Raw genomic sequence first — 24,829 nt, forward strand, 5'->3', positions numbered from 1 at the left:
TAATGACGGCGCATATCTTGCTATTTTAAAGTTGYTGTCCAACTGGTGTCAGGGCATTACAAGCTATATTGTCTGTCTTTACACTATCTTAGAGTTTCTATTTCTTGTTTTGTTTTTCCATTTACCTCCGTATTTGTTTTTGCCTTGTTGACTGTATTGTTTTGGGTTTTCCTCATTACAAGTAGTACAATCACTACTGATTGTACTTGAACAAGAAAAGACATAGACAAAAGTTCAGTCAGGTGTTATTTTTGTTCTTCTTTTCACACAAATGGGGAACTTCAATAGAACGGCATCAGAAGTTGACTTACTAAAAAAGGGAAACAAGCAAAATGCAATTACAATTTTTTTTCGAAAAGTGCTTGTTTCTTGCAGTGTTCCTACAGCGTTACTATGGTAGCATCAAAACAGGAAGTGAACAGAATCTGCAGTGAGGTATGAACTGTGTGATTCAAGAAAAAAAATATTTATTTGACGTGGCTTCAAGAGTCTGAAGTAAAATTTCCAAGGACAAAATGTGAATAATCACATTTTAAATGTTATCATTCCTAATGCAAGATCACCAGCATCCCTTTTATAATGACATATGATATTTAACTTATTGGTTGTGTGTCCTGTGTTTCTCTCTGCTGCTGCGTAATGGATTGACAGCCTGTCTGTTTCGTACCCCGCCTCTTGCCTCATTTCCATTGGAGAGGGGCACCAGAGTCGACCCCATGACTCTAAGGATAAGCAAGAATGAATTATGTTGTGTCCGACGGCCATTTTTGAGTATGGAGGAAAATCTGTGACTTATTTCTCTTCCCTAAATCATTTAGAATTTGGCCGAGTTAGTGACATTCTTGGCTCTTTGAAAAATATTTCAATCAAAAAACTGGTCAACTGTGCTCTTAAGGGCAACATCAACAAGGAGAGGATGAAACTATTTGAAAAGAGCTGTTTAAATTAAAAGAAAAAACAAAAAAATAACTGAATATTAATAGTCTCAGAAATATGTGGAGAAATATATTGGAGAATAGTGTCTGGATTAGTATTCCTTTATGTTCATGCACAAATCATCAATAGCTTTACAAACATATAGAACTAATGGCTGTAATGAAAATATGTTTTCTTTATTCTTATGTTCACATTACACTTGAGCAACACTTTAATTCAATAAGTGACGAAAATTGCAAGTGGTTGGTTATTAAATGAGCTCATAAATTACAATTCCCTTTCGCTTATAAGAATCTGAGTGTCTCTACACTGGCTGTGTTAATATAACATCTTGTAGGGCCATCAGGTCTTTCTCCAAAGATTACTCATTGAACAGTTTCTGAAAAAAAAACCCCAAGGCTTTAAATAGTATCTATTACCAGAACTCAATCCGTTATCAGTGAATGAGATAAGCCGGTGCTGTGCTGTATTGCCAGTGTTAGCTCAGTATATAAAATGGAGGTCAACATTCTTTTTAAAAGTTTAAAAAGCAGCACAGTCAAAAATGCATATTTACAAACGCAAACAATACTTTAAACATCCAATCTAAAAATTTGAAAAGAACTTTGGCATGAGCTCCAAAAGGTGCATCGACCTGTCAACATGAATCAGCTTCCCATGGAAATGGAAACGTGGTGTTGTGGAGGTAGTAATGAATATTTTCAACTTAAGACCGAGGTCGTTCACTTGTTGACTGCTATTCCCATGACTGTAAAGTTAGTGGCCATGGCAAACCATTAGGACAGGTCTTCACGGGCTGTTATGAGGGAAGTAAAGGAATTACAGATAGCAGTCATGGTTTCATATTGCATCTGGATATTTGAGATATTACGCAATCACTTGCCAACAGCACTGGGGAGATTCCAGAAACCTGAGGTGACGCCATCAATTGCCTTATGAAGTGAAATGAAAAACCTGGAATAAGAATAGAGGAATCTTTCTCATGGTGGAAATGGTTGTTGAGATATTTGATCGTATAGACAAGAATGTTTTGGGTCATTTTTTTATGCATCTTTAGTGCATAATAAAAAAAAAGCTGGATTTTTGGTCAGTGATTGAAAATTATAGAGAAAAATTAACAAAAACCTCAACAGTCACTTTATTGGGTATGTTGATTTTTTTAGCTGCATAAACCAGGCATAAATCAGGCAAATATAATGATGAAGAGTTTTCTTAAACAAACCTCTTTGAAGTTTATGAAGAATGATCAGGAAAATAAAATAATCTAGTTAGTATCAGGTGGGGCTGCACAGTGGCGCAGTTGGTAGAGCTGTTGCCTTGCAGCACGAAGGCTCTGGGTTCGATTCCCGGCCCGTTCGATTCTGCATGGAGTTTGCATGTTCTCCCTGTGCATGCGTGGGTTTTCTCCGGGTACTCCGGTTTCCTCCCACAGTCCAAAAACATGACTGTCAGGTTAATTGGCCTCTCCAACACACACACTCTCCAAGTGTGTGTGTGTGCATGGTTGTGTGTCCTGTGTGCCTCTGTGTTGCCCTGCGACAGACTGGCGACCTGTCCAGGGTGACCCCACCTCTCACCCGGAACGTTAGCTGGAGATGGRCACCAGCAACCCTCCCRACCCCACCGAGGGACAAGGGTGAAAGAAAATGGATGGATGGTTGGATAGTACCAGGTGTGGAGATAAACGTGCCTTTGTGATGTAGAAGCAATTAGCAGACGATAAAAAAAAAAACAAAGCACCTCAAATAACCATTTGTTAAACCAATGCATTCAGCGTACCATCTCTGATTATGCAAGCCAATAAAACGTGAAGCAGATGGACTCTACTGCATCTTCTGATGCTGCTCCTATGATTTGAGAGCAAGAAACTGGTCAAAAACAAATTGGAAAACTGTTTTCCAATTTCAACAGTGACAGTCAGATGAATCTAGCTGAAACTATATTAACAGTGATCATTTCTTTATTCTGTCAACAGGCTGGTGGTGTTTGTTAAATAATGTGGGTGACAATTTCAGTCACCTTTGGCCCCTTTGTAGCAAATTAAACATTTGTAAACGCCACAACCAACCTGAGTAATGTTGCTGCTCACTTTCATCTCTTCATGACAACAGCACATTCATTTTTTTGATAGGTACAAATGTCAAATCACCTCAGTTGGTTTCTTGATCATGACATTTAGCTCACCGTTTCCAATGACCTTCACAGACACCAGATCTCAACCCAGTAGATGACCTTTGGGATGTGGAGGAGCAGGAGATTTTCTGCTGGATGTTCTTTTAAATCTTGCTGCTTTCATGCCACAATAAGCAAAACAGCTCTGAAGCTAACAGTATTCTGATCAATTGCTATTGAGGTGTGTCTGATAAAATGAGTCCATGTGTTCCGAGCTTTCATTACGTACAAAATGACAAAGTGAGGTTGAATTTGTGAAATACATGACCTCTTCCAAACGGTAGTCGAGAAAGAGTGACAGCAAACCCCTGTGGAGCTGGGCTGAGAAAATCAGATGAGTTGACAACATTGAAAAGATTGAACAAAAGATCAGATGGGCTCTCTAAAACTGTCTCTGTGCATGGACCACAAATAAAGGCAATGGGGTTGTCAGCAGATAGGGTGAAAATGAGGTAGGGAGACAAGGACAAGCAGTCACACTGGAGGAGGAATCACCTTCTTCTTTCTGACTGCAAATTCTAAAGGCAGGAAAGGGGGAGAGAAAGTGGAGAGGTGGGGCAGTTGGGGAGGTGGGGCAATTGAGGGAGAGGCAGAAGGGTGTGTGTTCACAAGAACACACTCTTCCCCTCCTACATGCATGCCACCAGCCACTGTTGTCTCTCCGGCAGAGAGGAGAAAGTTGATGCAAATTCCGAGTAATCTCTAGGAGCTTCCAGACACCCGAGCAAGCCCAGGTTTCTTCTGTTCTCTCCGACACATTTACTCTGTTTCACTCACATACACCCACCAGCCATCACTGCTGGTACTGTAGAGGGAAGAAAAGACACAAGGAGGACTGTTACAGATCTTTATACCCAGCTGCTCACCCAGCCACCACCAGACAATTTGGCAAAGATGTGGACTTTTCTTGTAGGGGTGATCTTTGGAATACTGGCCTCTGGCAGTTCAAGACAACTTCAAGGTGAGGAGATTGAGATTTTACCTAAATATCTCTTTGTTATGTTTTTCTTTGTTTTTATTGTTCTTCTGTGACTGGGGAATTCTCTTTGGTATCAGACTTTACAGCCAGACGGCGTTTGTTTTATTTTCACCCCGAGGCTTTGCAGAGCACATGAATGAGAACTCATAAAAAAAAGGAAACTCGAGAGTGAAAGACGCTACTGAGGCTGCTGCTTGTAGAATGGATGAGTTGATGCCRGCAAGAGAGCATGTGCTTCTCCAGACAGGCTTACGTCTGGCATAGTCTGAGTCTGACGCATGACAGACACAAAGGAGAAAGCCCTGCTTCGTTCTCACTCTGCTTTAGACACGTGCTTGCATWTAAACCTCCGTTTTTCTGGGTTTTTATGAACAGTGTGGCTGTCTATTAAAAGCACAATTATCAATTGGGGGAAAAAAGTATAGCGATTCTGCCCTGTTTTAATGTTGCAGTCTGTGACACAAAGGATGATCTTCGGATGTGCTCTAGTTTTCTCCCTTTTTATTCTCTCCTAACTCTTTGTGTCTCTCATATAATTTCATTGGATTTGTTGCTATGAGCGATAGTCTCTGGAGGCTTATTTGGCTTTGAATCAAACAGGTCTCAGGTCTGTCTGGCTTTTTCCCCGAGGAGCTGGTGGTCTAGTTGCTCACAAAGACCTTCCTCTGGCTCTGGGCCAAATAAAAATCAGTATCAAGCTATAATATTGACTAGGATTTAAAGGCAACTTGAGGGGATATCTGGACAGCTCAGGTGCTGAGTGTGTAGGAAGGGGGCAGGGGGATCCTTTTACCCCTAAGACAGCCCATGTTTGCACCTCAAGGATCCTTGCACGCTCAGAAGTGTGTGCTTTGTTTGTGCATGTTTCGATTGTTTATAGCGATTGTTCATCCAGGTCCAGACTCAGTCTAAACACTGATTCAATTAACGTGTTTTCATGATGAGATTTATCATCGTGGATAATGACTTTATCTTCAAAAAGTAGTCAGGAGGGAAGAGGGCAGTGGATGGAAATTGATATTCACCATAATGACGGCAAAAGCATTAACAACATTGATCTGAGCTTTTCCCTTTGATTAAAAAAATAATAATTTTAGCTTATTTGATTTAAAAGTTGTAGCGCAAATTCTGCAAGGATCTTGGACTTTGATGGAAATCCAGTTGAATAGTTAGCTTCAGTAGTCTTGATAAAGTCAGTGAAACTTTATATTTGAATCGCTTACAAAATTTGTTCAATATAAAAAAAGCTAAACAACTGATTAAATGAACAGACCTGTGAACCTCTGAAACATCAGAACTTCTTAACAATCATATGTGGTATCTTCATATGCTCACATGCTGTCATATTTTATTGAAGAAACTCATTGTGCACTTACAGAACTCACCATATTTTTGGTTGGAATATTCTTTTTTTCTGCTTAAATGTTCACTGGCTGGCTGGAAGTTGCATGTCCTGCAGACATGATCATATCTCTTTCCTTGGCTTGGCAACCTTCCCCTGAATGCTCCTGTGTCATGTTTCAGGGTGAGGGGTGGTCAAAGTCTCCATAAACTAGGCCCTGACAAAGAGTGCTTTTGTTGGCAGGGTCTCTATACTTAAAGGCACGTGTTTGCCTCCTCTACCAGTGTGCCCTTTACTACAAACCAATACTTGTTCAGCCTGTGTTGGGGGACTCTGTTTCTATGGACTCTAGTACTTAGCATCTGCCTGCCATGCTACTTATTAGCCTGCCTTTTCATATTAGCAGAATTTCTTCATGTCAGTCGGTTTTCTTCTTGAACAAATCATTAGTAAGTGGCTCCCTATCAATGAACATTGCAGCACACCTCATGGTGCTGAGCGAGGTTGAGGTCTAAGGAGTTCAAGACCCTAGATTTGTGTCAAGGTTTATACAAATATTAGGCAGCTCCTAATATTTAGGCAAAATGGGTCAAAAAGTGATTTAACTGACTCTTGGAATTACTATGATATTGGAATATGATCAGAAAACCATCAAGCGTTTTATTGCATATAGTCAATAGGGCCGCASGAAACTAATTGYTTATGTCTTTCCTACAAGGTATCCTGTCAGGAATGAACATCAGTGTCCTATTGTCTTTTACAAGAGGATTCTAAAACTAGATACTAGGACTTCTTTTCTGTGAACGGCCCAGTTATCCGTTCACATGACTTTTCTTCTGACTTCTATGTGGATGACTACCAGCTATTTTCATCAAATGTCCTCGCCCTTTATGCTAGAGTCTTAGGATGTTCCCCCTTTAGCTAAATCTCTTTAGGAATCAATCAATAGGTCAATCCATCAAGTTTATTTGTATAACACATTTCAGATGTAAGGCAGTTCAAAGTGCTGTACATCATGAAAACACAACAATACAAAAGCAGCTTTAATCAGCTGAGGTTTTGGTCTAGATGTAAAGGAACTCAGCGTTTCAGCTGTTTTGTAGTTTTCTGGATGCTTGTTCCAGATTTGTGGTGCGTAGAAGCTGATTTATGTTTCTCCATGTTTGGTTCTGGTTCTGGGGATGCAGAGCAGAACCAGAACCAGAAGATGAGAGTGGTCTGGAAGGCTGATGCAATAACAACAGGTCTTTAGTATATTTTAGTGCTCAGTCGTTCAGCAGTTTATGAACTATCGCTGTATTTTCTTTAAGTCTATTATCTAAGCTACCGAGAACCAGTGTAAGGATTTTAGAACTTTGGTGATGAGCTCTATCTTCCTGGTTTTAGTGAGATTGCCAGCAGAAACGTTCTGGATCAGCTGCAGCTGTCTAAGTGATTTTTTTTTTTTTAGGCAGACCTGCGAGAAATGCAGGTCTGCCATTGATTAGGCAGTAGTCAATGCCTAATCAATGCAGTAATCAATGTAACTAAGATACAAAGATAAACATATGGAGGAGTTAGTCCTTTAGGAATTGTCTGTTGTCATCATAACCTGTGAAATCATAATTCAACAACAGATGTCTTATTCAGTTTTACTGTAGCACAGGAAATCCTTCATGTCCAGTCATTAGATCCATAATGATTCATTTATTTTTGATCCACTCTGCTGGAATGAACATCCAAAATCTTTGGCATTTGCTGTTATTAAAAGGTCTCTTACTGTATTAAAAGAAAAAAAAGGTGCTTTTCCAAACAAGTGGCCATCCCTCAAAATGTACTCATTAGTTTTTGTAATGATTAAACAAGATGAATATGTATTGGTAATTTCTAATCAGCTGATGTGAATAATTCTAATAATAGATTCATTCCTACTGTCATGTTGCTCTACTTTGTCGTAGAGACATAGTTTTATTTCAAGTGCTTTAAAAACAATATATCAAAGGAAAATGGTAAACACTTTTCTAAGCCATTATAGAAAACACTCCAGGTGCTGCTAGTTATTAAAATTAATAAAGTAATAGAAACATATCTATAACATGCTGCACTTTACAAACTTTTGACACCTCAAATTGAAAATTCATTTTGCAAAAGAACAAACGTTTTGGATTCCTTCCTCTTCCTCATTCTCCAGTTTTCAAAGTGATACAGATTGAAGTGATTTCTCTTCACATGTGTTGTACAGAAAGCGAAATCTCCGTGCCTGTAAAAGGAACAAGACGACGTTACCACCTTGATACGTTTGCAAAAAACTTGCCTACCATCCAGAGTAGAGTGGGTGGAGGTGCAAACATTGGAGGTGTGATAGGAAGTCGAGCTTTGCAGAGAATGCCAGTTGTGTCAGTCCTTCTTGTGACCTTTGAATATTTTGTGTGTATACGCCTGAGTGTTTGCAAACATATTCCTTACTAGATCTCATGTTTCAGTTGTCCCACTACCCCAGAGTCTTTTCCCAGTGGAGGGAAAGATCTGTGCTGACAAAATGAAGTTCACCCATGCGTGATGATGCTGGTCAGTGACGTTTTGTGGGAATTGATGCTGCAGGAACAACCAGCATATGACTGTGGCTGAAGAGATGTCACAGTATGAACAGGGCTGACACAGTAGGTTATTTTTTCAAGCATGACATTCTAACCTCATGATATTTTTCAGAATACTTAAGTGTGAGTATTCCCTATAGAGTGCATCTGGGAGCAAGTAACAAAATAGATACAGATAAGAGGAGAAAATGAGACCCAGCTTTGTATGTTAATATTGTTGACAGCAGCTTTACTGCCTCCTCTTGAGGAATGGCTCTGAAGTCATGAAGGGATAATCAGAGCTGTGCATCTGCGAGCTACCAGTTTTTTTTTTTTTCGTTTTTTTTAAAGACATGTATGTGGGGGGCATATTGTGTTTTATTGCTGGCATAGAAACGACAAACAGAGAGCTGTCAGAGAAAACAAGACAAAATGAAAAAGCATGGGGGCAGAAGGGAGGGAGAGAAAGTGAAGTAGGAGTGGAGACTTGGGTTGACAATTCTTCCCGTTGCAGCTGGAGGTTTTGGCAACACAGTGTCAGAGCTTCGTTTCTATTGAACTCTGCAGCTAGACCTTGCAGTCTCCTTGGTTCCAACTCCATTAGGTGACAAAGGAGCTTTTGGGAGAGTCAATGCCTTGGCATAACAGGCTTCTGGGCTGCATAAAGACACCCACAACTGTCCCTCTGCATATTAATGAGCACCCTGTTAGATCACTGTCAGCACTCTTTTCAGCCCACCGATGGTGCGCTGTTCTCCCTTTGATCTGTTTGGGGCAGGTTTGCAAGGCCAAGGTTGTTGTCTATTTTATCCCTCTAGGCTGTGAGTGATGCAAGCTGCTCTGACTGAGGTTGTTTCAGATTTTCATATGGGAGACGGAGACGTATAAGGGAGAGAGTTTGTTTTTACAGCATGTGCAGAGGAACTTGCCACTGTTGCACAACTGCCACTAACAGACAAAAACTTTACTTCCTGCTTCTGTCGCTGCTCTCTTTTCGCTCATGATAGCATGTTGGAAAAAAAGGTGTGGGTCCCTTATTTTTCTCATGAAAATCAAGAAATTAAAGAAGGGAAAACTTATCAATGAATAATCCTCTGACTGGCGTGCAATTTCATACAAGTGTCATGTTCAGAATGCAGCCAAATGGAATTGTATAGTTGATTATATATTTTTTTTTATGAACACTTAACAAAAAATCTTTTCATTATTGTGACTTGATTCAAAATGAATCAATGTCAGAACTGGATTCATTTTGAACTGGTTTCAAAATTTAGCACAATGGATAAATTGTTGTGAAATTACACGAATTGTCCTTTATTTGCAAAACACAATATAATGTTATTGTTCGTTGCAAATTTAAACTTAAAGGGCACTTTATTAGGTACATCCTGCTTTTACCAAGTTGACTCTGGTAAAAGAATAAAGTTTCCTTAAGAACTTTATTCTTAAAAAAACAACAACAAAAAAACCAACAAGGTTTAAGGCAGATTTTGCTCCAGGTTGATGTGAAGGCATCATACAGGAGCTGCAAATTGAACTGCTTCACATTCCTGATGGAAACCTCCTGTTTGTCCACGTCCCAGAGGTGCTTTGCTAGATTGAGATTAGATGTCTCTGGAGGCCACTGACGTAGTGAACTCATTGTCATTTTTAATATGAGGTTTGTGAAATGGTGTGTTTTTATCCTGCTGAGAATGCTCATCAGGACATGGTTAAGGTGGTGTTGTTAAAAGTTGACCATGGTCAGCAGCATTAATTACTCAAGATACTTTTTGTTGTTTTTTTGAGAGATGCCTGCCACATAGTACAACGATAAAAACAAACAATTGAATTAAATTAAATTAAATTAAAAAAAAAAGAAACTAAAATCCACATTTTGATATTTGTGGCTGATTCTCTATTTAAATTAACAGGCAGTTGAATGGGTGTCCATAATAAAGTTTCTGGTGATGATGGCTTAAAGTTTTAATGTCTCAGAGGAAGTTTTTTGTTTTATTTGTTCAGAATTTCTGTCACAGCTATGACTGTAAGGTCAGTGTGACATTTTTTTTCACAGCTTAACTCCAAAAAGTTCAGCAATCAGATATAAAAATAAACAACTTCTCATTTCCTATGAGATGTTGCAGTGTGACTAGGCCATCTTTCACAACTCATAAATTTGTCACCCTGGAAACAAACATAATCTACACACAAACAAGCAAGTGCATATGATTTCTCTGTTTCTCTGGAAGCATGTGACATATTTTAGCCCATCTTCATGTTATCAACGACATTCCTAGGAAACTGTGGAAAGTCTTTAGAGCTACAGTATGTAACTTTTATTATAAAATATGCCTTTTACATATTTGTTACTATGTAGTGACAGTGTAACACGGGACAGATAATCTGTGAAAAGATTGAGCTCCTCAACCTGCCTGACCTGCTATTGTTGTCTGAAGAGATGCACTGCTCCCTGTCAAAAACAACCAGTCAGAGTCAGGAGGAGCATCTTAATGCTAGCAATCATCCTTGTGTATGTGCTGATAAATGTGCTAATGGCGGAGAAGCAACTTATCATTCCAGGAAAACTGTCCATTCATGGCAGGCTGGGGTATCAGGAAGAAGCTGTAGCTTAGCAGAGAGCAAAGGGGGCAGACAGAGGGAGAGGGATGAGCAGCACGTACACTAGCATGTTTGACATTGCTAAGACCTTCTTCCTGGCTCTGATTGGTTGTTTATAGTCAGCATTTAGAGCACCAGAGGAAGACAATGGAGCACAATTTTTCACAGCCTGCCTGTCTCATGCTGTACTGTCACAACATAATGACAGTTTCAACAATTATGTAAATACATATCTTTTTAAATAAAAGTTACATACTGAAGCTTTAAGGGATGAACTTACTATGCATGCTTATCAGAATTCTAAGACATAGTAATAGCTGAACATTTCATTTCCTCAGTGAACTTCAACATAATTCCAAGTTTTTTTGTTTGCTTTCATGTAGAAAGGCTAAACACACCCTGCACCAGCATCCTCTTTTTACCAAGCCAAAAGCATGAGCGTTGTGTGTTCGTGGTTTTAGTTCCCCTCCCCACGCCACCTGCCGTCTGTCCCTCTGTCACTGTGCCAGGGTTCACCTGCCTGCCAGGTGTTTCAGTTCTGAAACCTGTGTTTGGCTTTTGAAAGAAGCAGTTACCACGTGGACACCAACTGCTGTCATCTTATCTGATGAAACCAATTTTGCATGTTTGTTTTCATATCCGGACCCTGAAAGTTCTCAAGCAAACTGAAGCAAATGGACTTGCAACAGACKTTTGGAGGCAGGCAACACAATAATGACCAGATTTTCTTCTTTATGGATCCTAACTGAGTTTAGGGCAACCAGTACAGGAACAGCATGTTTTGCCCACAAATTGCACTTAAAAGATGTATTAAAGAATTTTAGAATGGGGTGAAAGGCCAGTAAAAAGGAAGATTACTTTGAAAATGATTCTTTCCCAGGACACATTTCACAGCAAAATAAATATTAATGAACTCCTCTTAAAAAAAAAAAAAATAGGAGATGCTTTAAACAATAATAACCCAAAGAGTGACTTAAAAATTTCCCAAATCTTTGTTTGTTTTATGCTCCAAAATATGTTTTGAATTAAAGCAAAATGCTTTTACATATTTTGTGGTTGCTTGGGTCATTCATCAAGACCAGGCAGATGGTTTTAACAAAGCACAGTGAGATGTGTTTGCAGTTTCATAATCTCAGCGAGTGTAGAATGGTGCCGTTCAATGTGAAACCCTCTCCATCGCTGTGAATTATGTGACAAAAGCAGGATGCACCTGTGCACAGTCTAGAACTTTGCATTTGGCCGGTTCCAAGTATGAAATGTTTGTTTGGAACATAAAAATTAATATTCTCATTTTTATGTTTTTGTTACATTAGCAAGATATATTTTAGAATGTCACAATATTTATTTATACCAATAATTATATGAAATAAATAAGCTTTGGACCTTACAAATCAAAAAAATGGGCCGAATTTAAATACATTACACACTTCTCTTCCTCCCTACTCTAATATAAGACCTCAGTAGAGATATTAAGTGTACTGATTTAATTACAAATCTCTGTGTTGTTGACTCCAACAATAATTAGCTCATTAACTTATTTTTCCTTAACTTTCACTTTAGTTCTGAATTCCTCACAGTAATAAAAAGGCTTCTCATTTTGTCTATTTGCTTCTTTCCAGTTAACTCTCGCACCTGCAGTTATGCAGGCGTATTTCTGGTTGAGGGAGAGAGTCGCCACTCTCTGACTTTTGAAATGGCCAGAAAAGTCTGTGAGCAGCTGGAGAGCACGATGGCAAGTCCAGAGCAGGTCCAACTGGCCTATAACAGCAGCATGGAAACGTGCAGGTAAATTAAACTCCCTTCAGAAAAATATTGTGGAAAAAGTATTGTTTCATAAAAATAACACGTTAGAGATATTTCAATTTATATAATAAAGTATATATTGCTTAGGTAAGACACAATACAACTGAAGGATGCTGTATGCTATTTTTTATTTTCCAAATGTGTGAAGAATTGTGGATCAAAATCTGAATCGACAACTGTTCACTGTTTTTGTCACTTAAGGTACGGTTGGATCAACAATGGGAGCAGCGTCATTCTCAGGCAAACTCAGCATGAAAACTGTGCAAGGAACCTGACTGGGTTTATTGTTAATTCACATACTGAAGATCAATTTGATGCTTACTGTTATGACGAAAATGGTAAATTGTAAATGAGGAACTATTATGAGATTTTGGTTTATTTTGTTGTTGTTATTGACTTTTTGATTTGAAACTTGCTGTCTTATGGTTCCTTGCTACCAGATAATGCTGAGAAGAACTGCAGCAAAGCTTTCCGGGAAAACAGAGTCTTACTCTCAGACACAACAGGTCAGTATAACACACTCTCATATTGACTGTGATGGACTGCAAGTCCAAAACAAACACCATGGTGTTTTAAACAGATTAGTTGTAGGTTTGAGGCATTTGAGGGAACATGGCTCCAGTGAAAGATGTGACCTCTGATCTCTGCTCTCTAATTAACACAAATGGTTAAACAAATGAACTGTCTGAAACAGACTCTAGCAAACAATATCCTCAACTATACAACTGTGTTATAATAGCTGAAATACTGTAGGGACTTGCTTAACTTAGATGCTGCTTAAAACAAAAAATATTATATGTATAAAGTGTGTGAGTGAACAAAAAATGCTTATTCTCTAAACAGCTCTGACATCACCACAGCCTCTGACCGACGGCACAACAGAGTCAGAAACAATTCCACTGGAGGACTGGATAAATTCTCCAACAGCTGCAACTACACCTGAAGATCTGAGTAAGGATGATTTCACTACGGTTCCCGAGGAGGGAAACCCCGCTGGAGGAAGCAACRTCACTTCTGCTTTCACTACAATGGAGTCAGACCCGAGTGATGGATCTGGGATGGGGCCTGCTCAACCAGAGGAGGAAAAAACAACTCCAGTGATCAACGCTGAAACAACATGGGCTGAAAAGAGACCTATTGATACCAATGGTAAAAACATAAAATCAGAGTTTAAGGAAACTCTAACAGTATGTCCAGTACATCTCAGTAAATTAGACGTTATGTTTCAATGAGGTTTGTTGGTCAGATTAAAATAAACTTTTGAAAATTACCCTTGAGCAGGTTCAAGTTTTAAGCCCACGTTTCAGAATTAAAAACTTTATGTTGCTAGTAATATGATTTAAAGATTGAATCTTGTAAGAAATTAAATATTGCATATCTATCTATCTATCTATCTATCTATCTATCTATCTATCTATCTATCTATCTATCTATCTATCTATCTATCTATCTATCTATCTATCTATCTATNTATCTATCTATCTATCTATCTATCTATCTATCTATCTATCTATCTATCTATCTATCTATCTATCTATCTATCTATCTATCTATCTATCTATCTATATAGATATATAGATATATATATGTATCTCTATGTATATAGAGATACATATTTATCTATATAAGCCGTGATGCCTGATGCAACAGGTTTTGGGAGGACACAAGTAACTAAAGTAACTTTTTGAACAAATGACGCCCCCTTGTGTTAGCTGAAATATATTTGGAGATGAAGTAGAGCCAAATCTGATCAGTCCTACAATTGAAAAGGCCAAACCATCTTTTTTTTCTAATGAAGCTCTAAAAAACTGCTTTGTTGGTTGGCAGTTTAACAGGCATGTTTTTTATTTTTTGTTTGTTTTTCTGTTTAAACTTTTTTTTATTTTATTGATGTGCAGATGCCAAACCGAATAGCGGAGGAAGATCATTTAATTTGGGAAATGATAATGAGAATAAAAAAGACAGCAGCTCATCAGGTGAGTAACCGTACATGTATCTCAAACACCCAGAGACACTATACATTCAGATATCCAACAGCAATATTCTGGCAGTGCTCTGTTTTTTTTTTAATGTTTTTTTTCTGGAATAATTTTAACACCGTCACAATATTCATATTTTATTCTATTCTTTCTTTCTAGACTGGCTGGTTGTTCTTGGTGTTATTGTAGCAGTTGGTGCAATTCTCCTTGTGTGTGCAGCTGCTGCCAGGAGAAAAGGGTAATGACTTGATTGACATGACACTTCTGGTGCTGTCTTTCACAGTTTCAGAGAAAAGTATTCGTAACCAGGAATGAATCGCATAGTAATTTGGTGCTTTTGTTGAACTGAAAATTCAACATACACCTAGCAATTTCTATAGGGAAAACCAGCATGTGTATGTTTAAATTAATTAAAAATAGCACATAATGGCTCAAATACATACAGCCCCATTAGTATTAAGTGAAAAGTCTGTTTGCAGGTTGTACCTTGCTTGCACATGCTTCTTGTAGCCATCTGTGAGTCTCTGGTATAAATCTGTCTGAATATTTCATCTCATCACAAATAGTGCATAGTTCATTCTCTGTTGGTCTTCTGATCAAAACCTGGCTTTTCAACACAGCCGACAAATTTTAGGGTTGAGTGGATGGCTAGACCACAAGCTTAATGCTAATCTGTATCACCTGTTTCAAAGCCATTTCATTTTTGACCAGCCACAATGCCCAAATGTGCTCAGTTTTTAACCAACTAGCTACTGATTTGAGGTGAAGTTGAAGATTTTGGATATAAGACCTAGTCAGATTTGATTCCTTAAAGCTTGTTCAATGTACTAACACCACTGGCAACAAAGCAAATCCTCATCATGATGCTTCCAAAACTGTGCTTCACACTTGCTGTTAAAAGATTCAAAAGACTCACCTTGATTTTTAACCCGGTTCTCGGTATTGTGACCAAATACATCAAACTTTGTCTGGTCTAATTACGACTTTTCTCCAGCAGAAAGTGTGCTCGTCAAACGATAATTTCCAATCAGCTGATTGAAGTAAGCGATCATTTCTGATTGAGAGAGCATTCAGACAGGCATTGAGATTTATTCCAGAAACGTGTCAATGCCGACACAAAGGCTGCAGTTTCTCCGCAAGCTGCTAGTAGACATGCATTCAAAAAGCGGCAGTGAATGCATATATTTGAGCCTTTAAAAACAATTCTGATCTGGTGTGCATTAGAGAAAATCCTTAATGGTTTCTTTAATATTTAAAGAAACCATCTCAAATKAGATTTTGTTTAATCATCACAGAAAAGAAAAAGAATGGTCCAAACTATTCTTCCCAGTCTGGTCTGGCGTATGCACTTCTGATTGCAACAGTAACATGTTTTTTGACATCCACACTATCAATCCAGAGTTACACTTTGGCTTTTAGCATTTGTAGCTGTTGACTGAATCACTGCAAAAACCAACATTCGCCCTCAATGTGTTTTCATAGGTGGTGTGGCAGAAAGCAAACGCTGAATATCACAACCAAAGACGGCAGCGACGGCAACGGGGTCGCAGCTGCAGCATGCAGCTCCCACAACCCGGAGAGAGAGCAGGAGATGGTGACCCTCATGAACAAGGAGGCCATCCAGGAGAACGGCAACACGGAGGAGTTCACTGTCATCACGTTAGAGGAGTCTCCAGATAAAGACCAGCAGGCCTGAGAGTTGGGCAGAAAAGAGCCGGGGAGGTTGGGGGGAAGACTTTTGAGAGGATAAAAGAGTTGGAGGTTGTTGGATGGGCTTGTAGTGGACGGGCACTGAGTAAGAGCATTTGAATGTGTCATTTCGTGTTCAACTAAAGTACAAAGTTTTGCACAAAACGCTTTTTAAAGAGGCTAAGCATTTCAGATCAGTGTGCAAGAATGAGAGATTTAGAACAAAATAACAGAATGTGTTTATTTTCCGTTCACGTTACTTACTGTGTGTGCTATTTTTAATTATTGATTATAGGGAGTTCTAAGAGTGGGTGAAAAGCTTTTTGTTAAATTTGATGACTGTAAAAGTCTATCAATTAATCTTAACCAGAAAAAGAAATAAACGGTAATTTTCTTTTTGTTAAGTTTTATTTAAGAGAGACAGAGAGAGAGAAAAAAAACTTCCCTTATTTCTTTATTTTCTGTTTTTCCTTTTCTGCACATATTTCAGACGTCCTGTTGTCTGTAATTGTTGCTTTAAGAAAACTGGGGATGCMTCAATYGCAATTATCTTCCTTTTGACTCTGTTTTCCCTGTCTGTGTACATAATATGAAACTTTACAAATGTTGCAATAGCTGCCATTGCTTTTTGTTATTTTTTTTCATAGGATAATGCTTTGTCGATTCAGCTTGAAGGACTGCTGCTGTTTCTAGTAGTATTTAATCAGAAACTGTACCTTAGAGGTAAATGTTTTGGTTTGTGAAGGTCAGAATAGATAGCATCCCGAATCAGCATGATTTATAGCTTTCCAAAGTGAGTGCTTAGTGCACAACCGACGATGATGAATACAGAAATAAGATTATGTTTTGATCATACTGTGTGGATGAAAAGTGTATTATAGAGAATCTGCTCGACAGATACTGATTTTGAAACAAAATAAAGAACTGGGTGATATTTCAAGCACGTTTATCAATTTTGAGATAAACTCAAGCTCAATTTTTATGAAATGAGGTGTAAATACTGGACATCCAAAATGAGAAGTTAATCCACTGCAGACTTAGCAATGCAAAAGGCTTAATCAAGAGAAACATACGTTTGCTCTGAACCTGATGGGATAAAAGAAGCTGATGGTCATGTTCTATGTTTCTGTATAAAGCTTTCAATCTTGTAATCATCTTTTTTCTATTGAACTTGCTGTAGCTTGACTATATCGCACACATTATGTATTAATCAAATTTATTCTGTGTGTGGCCAATGTAGCTTTTAGAATAAGACTAAATTATATACAGTCATTGTGAATGACATACTTTTGACTTGTTACTTAAGTTTATTTTTTACATTTTCCTTTGATTTGAAGAGGACAAAGTGTTGCACTAGAGTAGGTAGGCAGGTTTGACAAAACGATTTTGCTGAAAAGATCTGTAAAGTGACAACAAAATAAATAAAATGTGTACAGATGCGCTGGAACACGGTGTTCACCGACTGATCACTCTGTGAGCACGGGAACAAAAGGGAAATAAATGAACGCCATGACAGGAAACGCATGTTGCATTTCTCCCACGTAACAGGAAGTAAGGTTTCCATGGYACCAGAGTTGGGATGCAGGAAAACGTTAGCACAGGATAAAAGGAGTGAGACAAAGAGAGACATTGTGAAAGATACCCATGGCATCCTTCCAAAAGCAACCCGCAAGATTGTCAGGAGTGTATAATAGCCGACTTTGCATGCACTAATTATAGAGTAGTAAAAGTAATGTAACACTTCTATTGTCATAAAAGCACGTTTTATATTATGTGGGATCTTGAAAAAACATTTTTCTTAGTTTTCACTCAATTTAAAAGAGTACTATTATGTAGTTTACAACTCTGATTTCCTTGGCTTTCTAGGTTCAGGTTTCTCCATGTGGATCAAATGCATGCATAAAGAGTTCACCAGCATTGCATGGTTGTTACTGTTTTCTCTATATTGGTGCTTTGATGGACACACAATCTGTCCAGGAAGCTCTCTACTGCAAAACTAAGTATACGATATATGCAGAGGACTGTGTGAACAGTCTTCGTCTAAAGCATGACTGAAAAACTAGTTGTTGTTTTCAAAGTTGTTTTCAGTGATGTTCAATTAAAAGAACTGAAACTATGCAACTTATTTAATTCATTTAACCTTTATTTAACCAGGTCGGATTATTAAAGAACTAATTCTCATTAACTGCGTCAGAGACCACAGGTGGAAACTAGCACTTAGAGCTACACAGTGCATTTCCCCTCTTGTGGTCAATGTATATATTTTTCAACCAATCAATATTTTTAAAAAAATACTTTTCTACCTTCAAAAACATACCTTGAATGGTTTGTTTTTACCCCTACGTCTTTAACAAGGTGGATTCAGGCAACATATTATAAGTGATAAGATACTCATTCCAATTAGTTTGTTTTTAAAACAAGTTTAATTGTTGCTAATATAAGTTTAATTGCATTTACATTTTTTACATAGGTGCTGTATTTGTTAATGTTACACATTAAATACTGGTGATGAGAAGCATTCCTGCTGTTACACCAGGTTTCTAAAATCTCTCTCCAGCTTTTTGCTCTTGCACAGACAAGGCAAGTTCATGTAAAAAAGCAAATACAGGAACAAATTATGACAGCTGAAAGTTACAAATCAGTAATTATTTATATGCATATTGCCACCAGTAGTTTTGTAATCAAATATGTCTTAGTAGATAGAGGAGGATAGATATATAGAACAGTTCTACACGACCGCTAGCTCTCATCAGCTGTTCCCTCAGTAAAGAGGAAATAATTTTTCCTTTTTTCAATTTTCTACTTTAATAGCTTTTTCCACCACATGCAGTTTAACTTTTCTTATCATCTTTTTAACGTATTTCTTGGTTTCAAAATACAATTATTTTCATATTTTACTTTAATTTCCTGAAAAGCACTTTAAGTTGTCATGTATTTAAATTGTCATGTACAAACAACTTAAACTAAAGTGAATGAGAACACACGTAAAATTTAAAAATAGTATATAACTGCAGGAGCATATGGACATTTAAAGATTAGTTTTACCTCTTAGGTAAAGTAAATACCTAAATGATGTGTATTCACACACTGGGTTCCCTTATTTGCTGAAATGTGTATTATTTTTGAGTCCTAATTTGAAGAAGTCTCATCAAATTAGGCAAAAAAAAGGCTATAAAATAAATGCAATGAAGTGTAAGCTAGGTCATTTATCTTTAAAATCTAATAAGCAGTAAGTCAACCTGAAGTATTAACAACAGCTAACTGAACACCATTCAGACAGATTAAATTAGTGCTCCTGTACCATAAGGAGAACAACTGTAAAAGTCACCACAATTCAAAAATCTCAAAACAGCACTTAGTTATGAACATTTATTAGTTATATTTGTATATGTACACCAAAGGTACAACATTTGTTGATATGTAGAAACAGAATTTTTTTTTTTTGTTTTCATGTCAACCAAAATCTGAGGAAAGAATGCTTCATTCTATTTTTTTTTAACCCAATTGTATATTTCTCACACACATACTCTCTTGCCATTACATTGATATTACAACATCATTACAATAAGGGCAGACCCCCAGCTCATTTAAGGCAGCGATGAAACAGACCATCATGTCTACTTATGGAGTTCTTCAAAAAGATACACTTTACAGTGTTTAAAAGCATTCCAGCTTTCCATTGTCAGTTACTTTGCATCTAATTAGTAACATTTAGCTGAGCAGGCGTCAGATCTCTCAGCATACCTGTTTAGTGTAAAATTCAAAAAGCTATTGAGACTGAAGGCAATAAAAAAAAATAAAACCGTGGGATTCAAACTTTACTGGCATTGGTTGTGCAACAGACGTGGAATGTGTGAAGTAGTGGTGAACTGAAGGCAGGCATGGACTCTAATGTGTCTAGATATTCATGGCTTGTAGGTTTAAATGAATCAGTTGAACAAATATGCCTGAGACTAAGAAGCCAGCATGTTTCCTTTAAAAATATTTCAGATAATTCACCTGAGGATTGTTGCTCTTTACTCTGGTAGGCATAGGAATAGCACAGGTATTTATTCTCTCTGATTAACTTCTTGGCTATGATTTATCTCTCTCTGTATGTCCCACACCAAGGGCAAACTTGACCCTCTATTTTTGTCTTTAAACACCTTCACAACATCAGTTTTACCCTAAATAAGTGAGATTGGCCTCCTTATAAAACAAGAAACCTTCTTTTACTCTTGTCTTTCTTTATTTCTCTTCTTAACCACCTCTCTCTCTTTTCACAGACTGAGTTTGATTCAGGATCACTGCGATTTTAATTAACCTCTGCATCGCCACTGAACAGAACAATTATATCCATATATGTACAATGAAAACAAATTCACACTGCTTATATCTTTATGGAACAAACATTCAAAACGCTTACATTAGATACAAAAGAAAAGATATTTATATATCATATGTGTGACGGAAATGTTAAAAAGCTAGTTAACAGCAATTAGAAAATGAAATCATACAGGCAATTTATTACATGTTGTCCTCTATACATTTCATCTAATCTATTAAAACAAATGTTTTTTTTTTGTTTGTTTGTTTGTTTTTTTTCCCCTTCCTCTAGCTGATTACGTTTCAACGAGTCACAGGAATGAAACCTTATTTCTACAGGGCATTTCAAAAGAAACAAAACAAATCAATAAAAGGAAATCTGTTAACTACAATATGTACACAAAGTGCATGGAGGCACTTCAAAATGTCATGCTTTTAAGATAGTGGTGCAAAAAAAAAAAAAAAAAAGATTTTTATTTTTTAATTCATGCATCTACAACCATAATATTGAGCATAGTAGTCATTCAACACTCCGTCCCCTTATGTGACACTATGGTTTGCATTGTCTCTTCATTGGAGAAGTTTTCTTTTTTTAATATATATGTATATATATTTCCTGAATATCACAAGATCTAAAGGTAAGGCTTAAAGAGCCTGTAAAGGTGTCAGTTCTGTGCTCCGCAGCTCATGAAATATGGATCAATCTTGACTGACCTTTAGGATTTAAGTGTTTTTAATATATRTGCGATTCAGGAATAAAAACCCAGGTGATTTAATGACTGTCTGTGTGTTTTATTAATTTTTTTAGTCTAAGCATGCATCAGTCCTTTAATATGTTAAGTAGAACACCAATGTTGTTCAAAACATGCCTSGCTTATGTTAAATTAACTTAAAACGGTGTATACTGACAGTGTGCTTTGAGAACTAAAGGACAAAGTGCTAAGTTAGGTTCTCTATTGTTACAGTAAACGACATTTGATTTGAACACCTTCAAGGCATGGTTGTCATTTCAGCACAAATAAAAAGAAACCAAAGAGGAGAAAAGGATCCACCTGAAAAAAAAAAGCGACTGAATCAACTCCCACATAACCGAGTTCTCACTGCTCACTCACACAGGACGAGGGGAAAGTTCAGGATTCAGGTCCAAGGAGGCAGAAACAAAACGGCTAGTTCGAGAGGGGTCAAGACTAACATTTTTTAACAACTCCAATTCTAGCACCTYCATAGCAATTCATTAGTTCACTAATGCCATTTTATGCTTTTTAAAACAACTGCCATGTTTGCTTTGAACAGTTGTTTTAATAGAAGATTTTTAATGCAATGTTGTCCCAAATATATTGTAAAAAAAAAAAAGAATAAAAGGAAAAGTCTTCTTATTATTTATCGCCTCATTAACTTCATTTTTGAAGTCTGAAGGAAACAAAATTATAACAAAGTAAGGCAGGGATATAAAACAGCTCCAATATTGTTGTGGTTTCTAGAAAGCAGTTATGTACATGCACAGTGTACCTTAACGTCATTGCTTTTAGTTCAGTTAAAACATGGAGCTTTTAAAATTTTGCATTAGAATGTTTTTTTTTTATATAAAAAAAGATTCTCATCAAAAACTCAGTTTACATGTGGAGAGCGGGTGAAAACACAGCAGAAAATATCGATTTTGCCCTAAGGGATTCCACTAGTGATGCACCATCTCCAACCTAAACTTCCTCTGTAAATAATCATTAATAAAAATGGGTTTGATAAACCGCTTTGACATTTCTGAGACCAGAGTTTTTTAGAAGGTTCGCTTTGGTCTTGGGACCTTCCTAACTACTCGTTAGCTTCAGCCTTTGGGACCACCCAGTTCAAATTTCTACTAAATGAAGGCGTCAGAAGAGTTAAGATATCAAYTGTTAAAACAATTTAGAAGAAGACCACTTAAAAAAAATCCTGAACTATCCCTTCAACATTTTCCCTGCTTTGTTTAAACCTTTGCCACCTTTATAAGTTGATCAGAAGCAGATTTTCCTAMTATGACCTGATAGTTTGAATAATYTTAGCTTAACCCGTTTCTTTTCTGAGTCCCCTAAAATGTCCTYTGATTGGCACAAAAATACAGCTGCAGCATATAGGGTTGGTAGAAACAGTCTTGAGCTCTGATGGCATAAACACTGATTGCAGTACAGAAAGCCTCTTGGAAATATGATGTAATTGTGAATCGTGGTTGTTGCTTCACCTACTGTGCTYCATAAGTGGTCAGGGATGATTGTGCTTACAGGTAATAAACAGATTCCACCAGTGGAATGCGGCTTAAACACMATGTGAATGTGTGTGCTTGAAATCCTCATTTTCCACAATATATTCACATTTCTTTCAGTATAAATGTTGAAGGTAAACACGTTTTTTTTGTTTTGTTTTTTTTACAGACACAGCATTGGAAAATGGTGCTAACAAGAAGCCATTTCCTTTAGCTGATAGAGTAAACAGTTCGACATTACAAGAATTCCTGTTAAGGGGAACATAAAAAGCCTGAGTGTCTGCTTGTTGCTGTAAATAAATTTGTGTATGCAGCAAAAATAACACTAACTACAAATTAAACTTGGCATTTTTGACATTAATTGTGCTCCATATATTTCCTACATTTCCTTCAGGGTGCTATATATTTTATATATATTTTATTCCTTTTTTCAAGAAATAAAAATAGATTTTAATTTCATTGGCATCATAAAGTTACTTTGGGGGAAAAGAAGGGAAAAGTGCTTTATCATTTTTTTTTAGGGATTTTGCTTGCATCATATTGTAGACAAATGTGACAATGTGTTGCAAGTATGTAAGGAGGCAGAGGAAAGCCTTCTGTTAGCCGGTTGAYGTTATGCCTGTTTGGTCCCTATTCTTGACTTGGTCATTCTTTCTTGACACAAATAAATTAGCTTTAAAATCTCTCTCAACACGTGAAAGAAGAACGTCAATTTTCTTCACAGAAGACAAAAAAAAAAAGAAGAGGGGAAACAAATCCTGGTTTGTGGAAACCAGGATTTGTTTACTTGTATGTGAAGAGGCTCAGAGGGATTTTCCTTTGATCAGAGTACTTGATTACTGTAAATTGATGTACCATGGAGATTTTGATGAAGGTGTAAATACAGCATGTTCAACACAGATAAAATCAGTTCCATCAATTATTGGTGTGGTTCCCACTCATCCTCCCACTCAGAAAAAGGAGCCATCTTTATAAAATATGGAAGATACCCTCAGTGCATGTGTGTTGCACCACTACTTTGTTGCTTTTCATATAAACATAAACTGAACTGTACTCCTAAGGGGGAAAAAAAATTTAAATCTAGTAATAATTCTCTCTTTCTTCCCTCCCCAAGCCTTGAAGTATGTCATGCAAGTAACTGGTACACAGGATGTGGCTGTGCTCTAACAGGTGAGGTATAACTCTGTTGTCAGTTCACGGTTATGTGAATTAGTATAACATACCAGTCAGATAGACAAAATACAAAAAAAAAAAACTTTTTAAAGGGACTAAGAATAAAAAAAATAAAACTACATAAAATAAAATAAAAACATTAGTAGTTCTGTTCATGTGACTTTTCATTCACTCTTCTTGTTTTATCACCAGATAGGAAAGCTCGTGGAGCCCAGGAGCAGGGGGATCTCTGCGCTGCCATTATTCATGTTTCCATGGTTCCTCCTCAACAAGCGTGCACTCCGCAGCAGAACCGTTAGCGGCTGAGGTTACCTGCAAGCAGTCAGCAGGGAGATCTAAGCAGCTCATCCATGGCACACGTTAGAAAGTACAGGTAACTTCACAGTCAAAGGAGAATTTAGAACATTTGCAGGTGCTGTTAAAGGAAGCGCAGGTAATATGTTATTGCAGCACATAGATCTCTCTGTTTGCATTTAGTATAAATCCACAATCATAAACGCTTGAATTTATGATACAAGCGTTTATGAGTTACTCAAGGTAACACATAGGTGACCTTGAATAACCTATGTGTTACTCAAGGTTGAATAACACATAGGTTGTTACTCAACCTATGTGAGTAACAATGATAACAATGTGGACTTCTACAGACTTAGAACAACTTCAATCTCAAACATTCAGAGGTGGGTTATGTGAATGCTGTTTTGTAAACTTTAGGCTGCTTTCACATTTGAATAGAGTCATTGTTTACACAATGGTTGATAAGTTTTACAGTGAATAAAGGAAAGTGGGCTTAGACCACCACCAATGAGTGTCAAGTGWGAAACATCTGAAGAATAAAACATAAAAATGTTTTTSCCAGAGTACCTAATAAAAAATGAAACCAGTAAAACATTACTCCTTAAACATGTGATACTATTTTCTGCTTTTATACTTTTTTACTTTTCTAGACACTCTTCTAGAAAAGCTTTACACATTAAATTCTCAGAACATGTTTCATTGAGGAAGATCATTGGTGAAGCACCTCTTCCAACTCCACTTTCCGTGTAAATATTTTTTTTT

General features: G+C 37.3%; 2 protein-coding genes across 2 annotated transcripts in view; one reads left to right on the forward strand and one right to left on the reverse strand.

Annotated features, from left to right (window-relative positions):
- Nucleotides 1-3,700: 3,700 nt before the first annotated feature.
- Nucleotides 3,701-20,829, forward strand: cd44b (CD44 molecule (IN blood group) b). Its single transcript, XM_008411510.2, has 8 exons — nt 3,701-4,069; nt 12,205-12,370; nt 12,590-12,726; nt 12,829-12,894; nt 13,232-13,537; nt 14,287-14,364; nt 14,527-14,605; nt 15,850-20,829. Exons 1-8 carry the CDS (start codon nt 4,003-4,005, stop codon nt 16,061-16,063), a joined length of 1,113 nt encoding a protein of 370 aa, XP_008409732.1. The 5' UTR covers nt 3,701-4,002; the 3' UTR covers nt 16,064-20,829.
- slc1a2b (solute carrier family 1 member 2b) overlaps nt 19,489-24,829 on the reverse strand; it is a 17,999-nt gene continuing 12,658 nt past the window's right edge. The window contains exon 11 of the mRNA XM_008411513.2: nt 19,489-24,082. Within this exon, the coding sequence (XP_008409735.1) occupies nt 24,011-24,082 (72 nt within the window). The 3' untranslated portion in view covers nt 19,489-24,010. The remainder of the gene's footprint in view (nt 24,083-24,829) is intronic.

Source organism: Poecilia reticulata, linkage group LG6 (genome assembly GCF_000633615.1).
Source record: "Poecilia reticulata strain Guanapo linkage group LG6, Guppy_female_1.0+MT, whole genome shotgun sequence".
NCBI classification, from domain to species: Eukaryota; Metazoa; Chordata; class Actinopteri; order Cyprinodontiformes; family Poeciliidae; genus Poecilia; species Poecilia reticulata.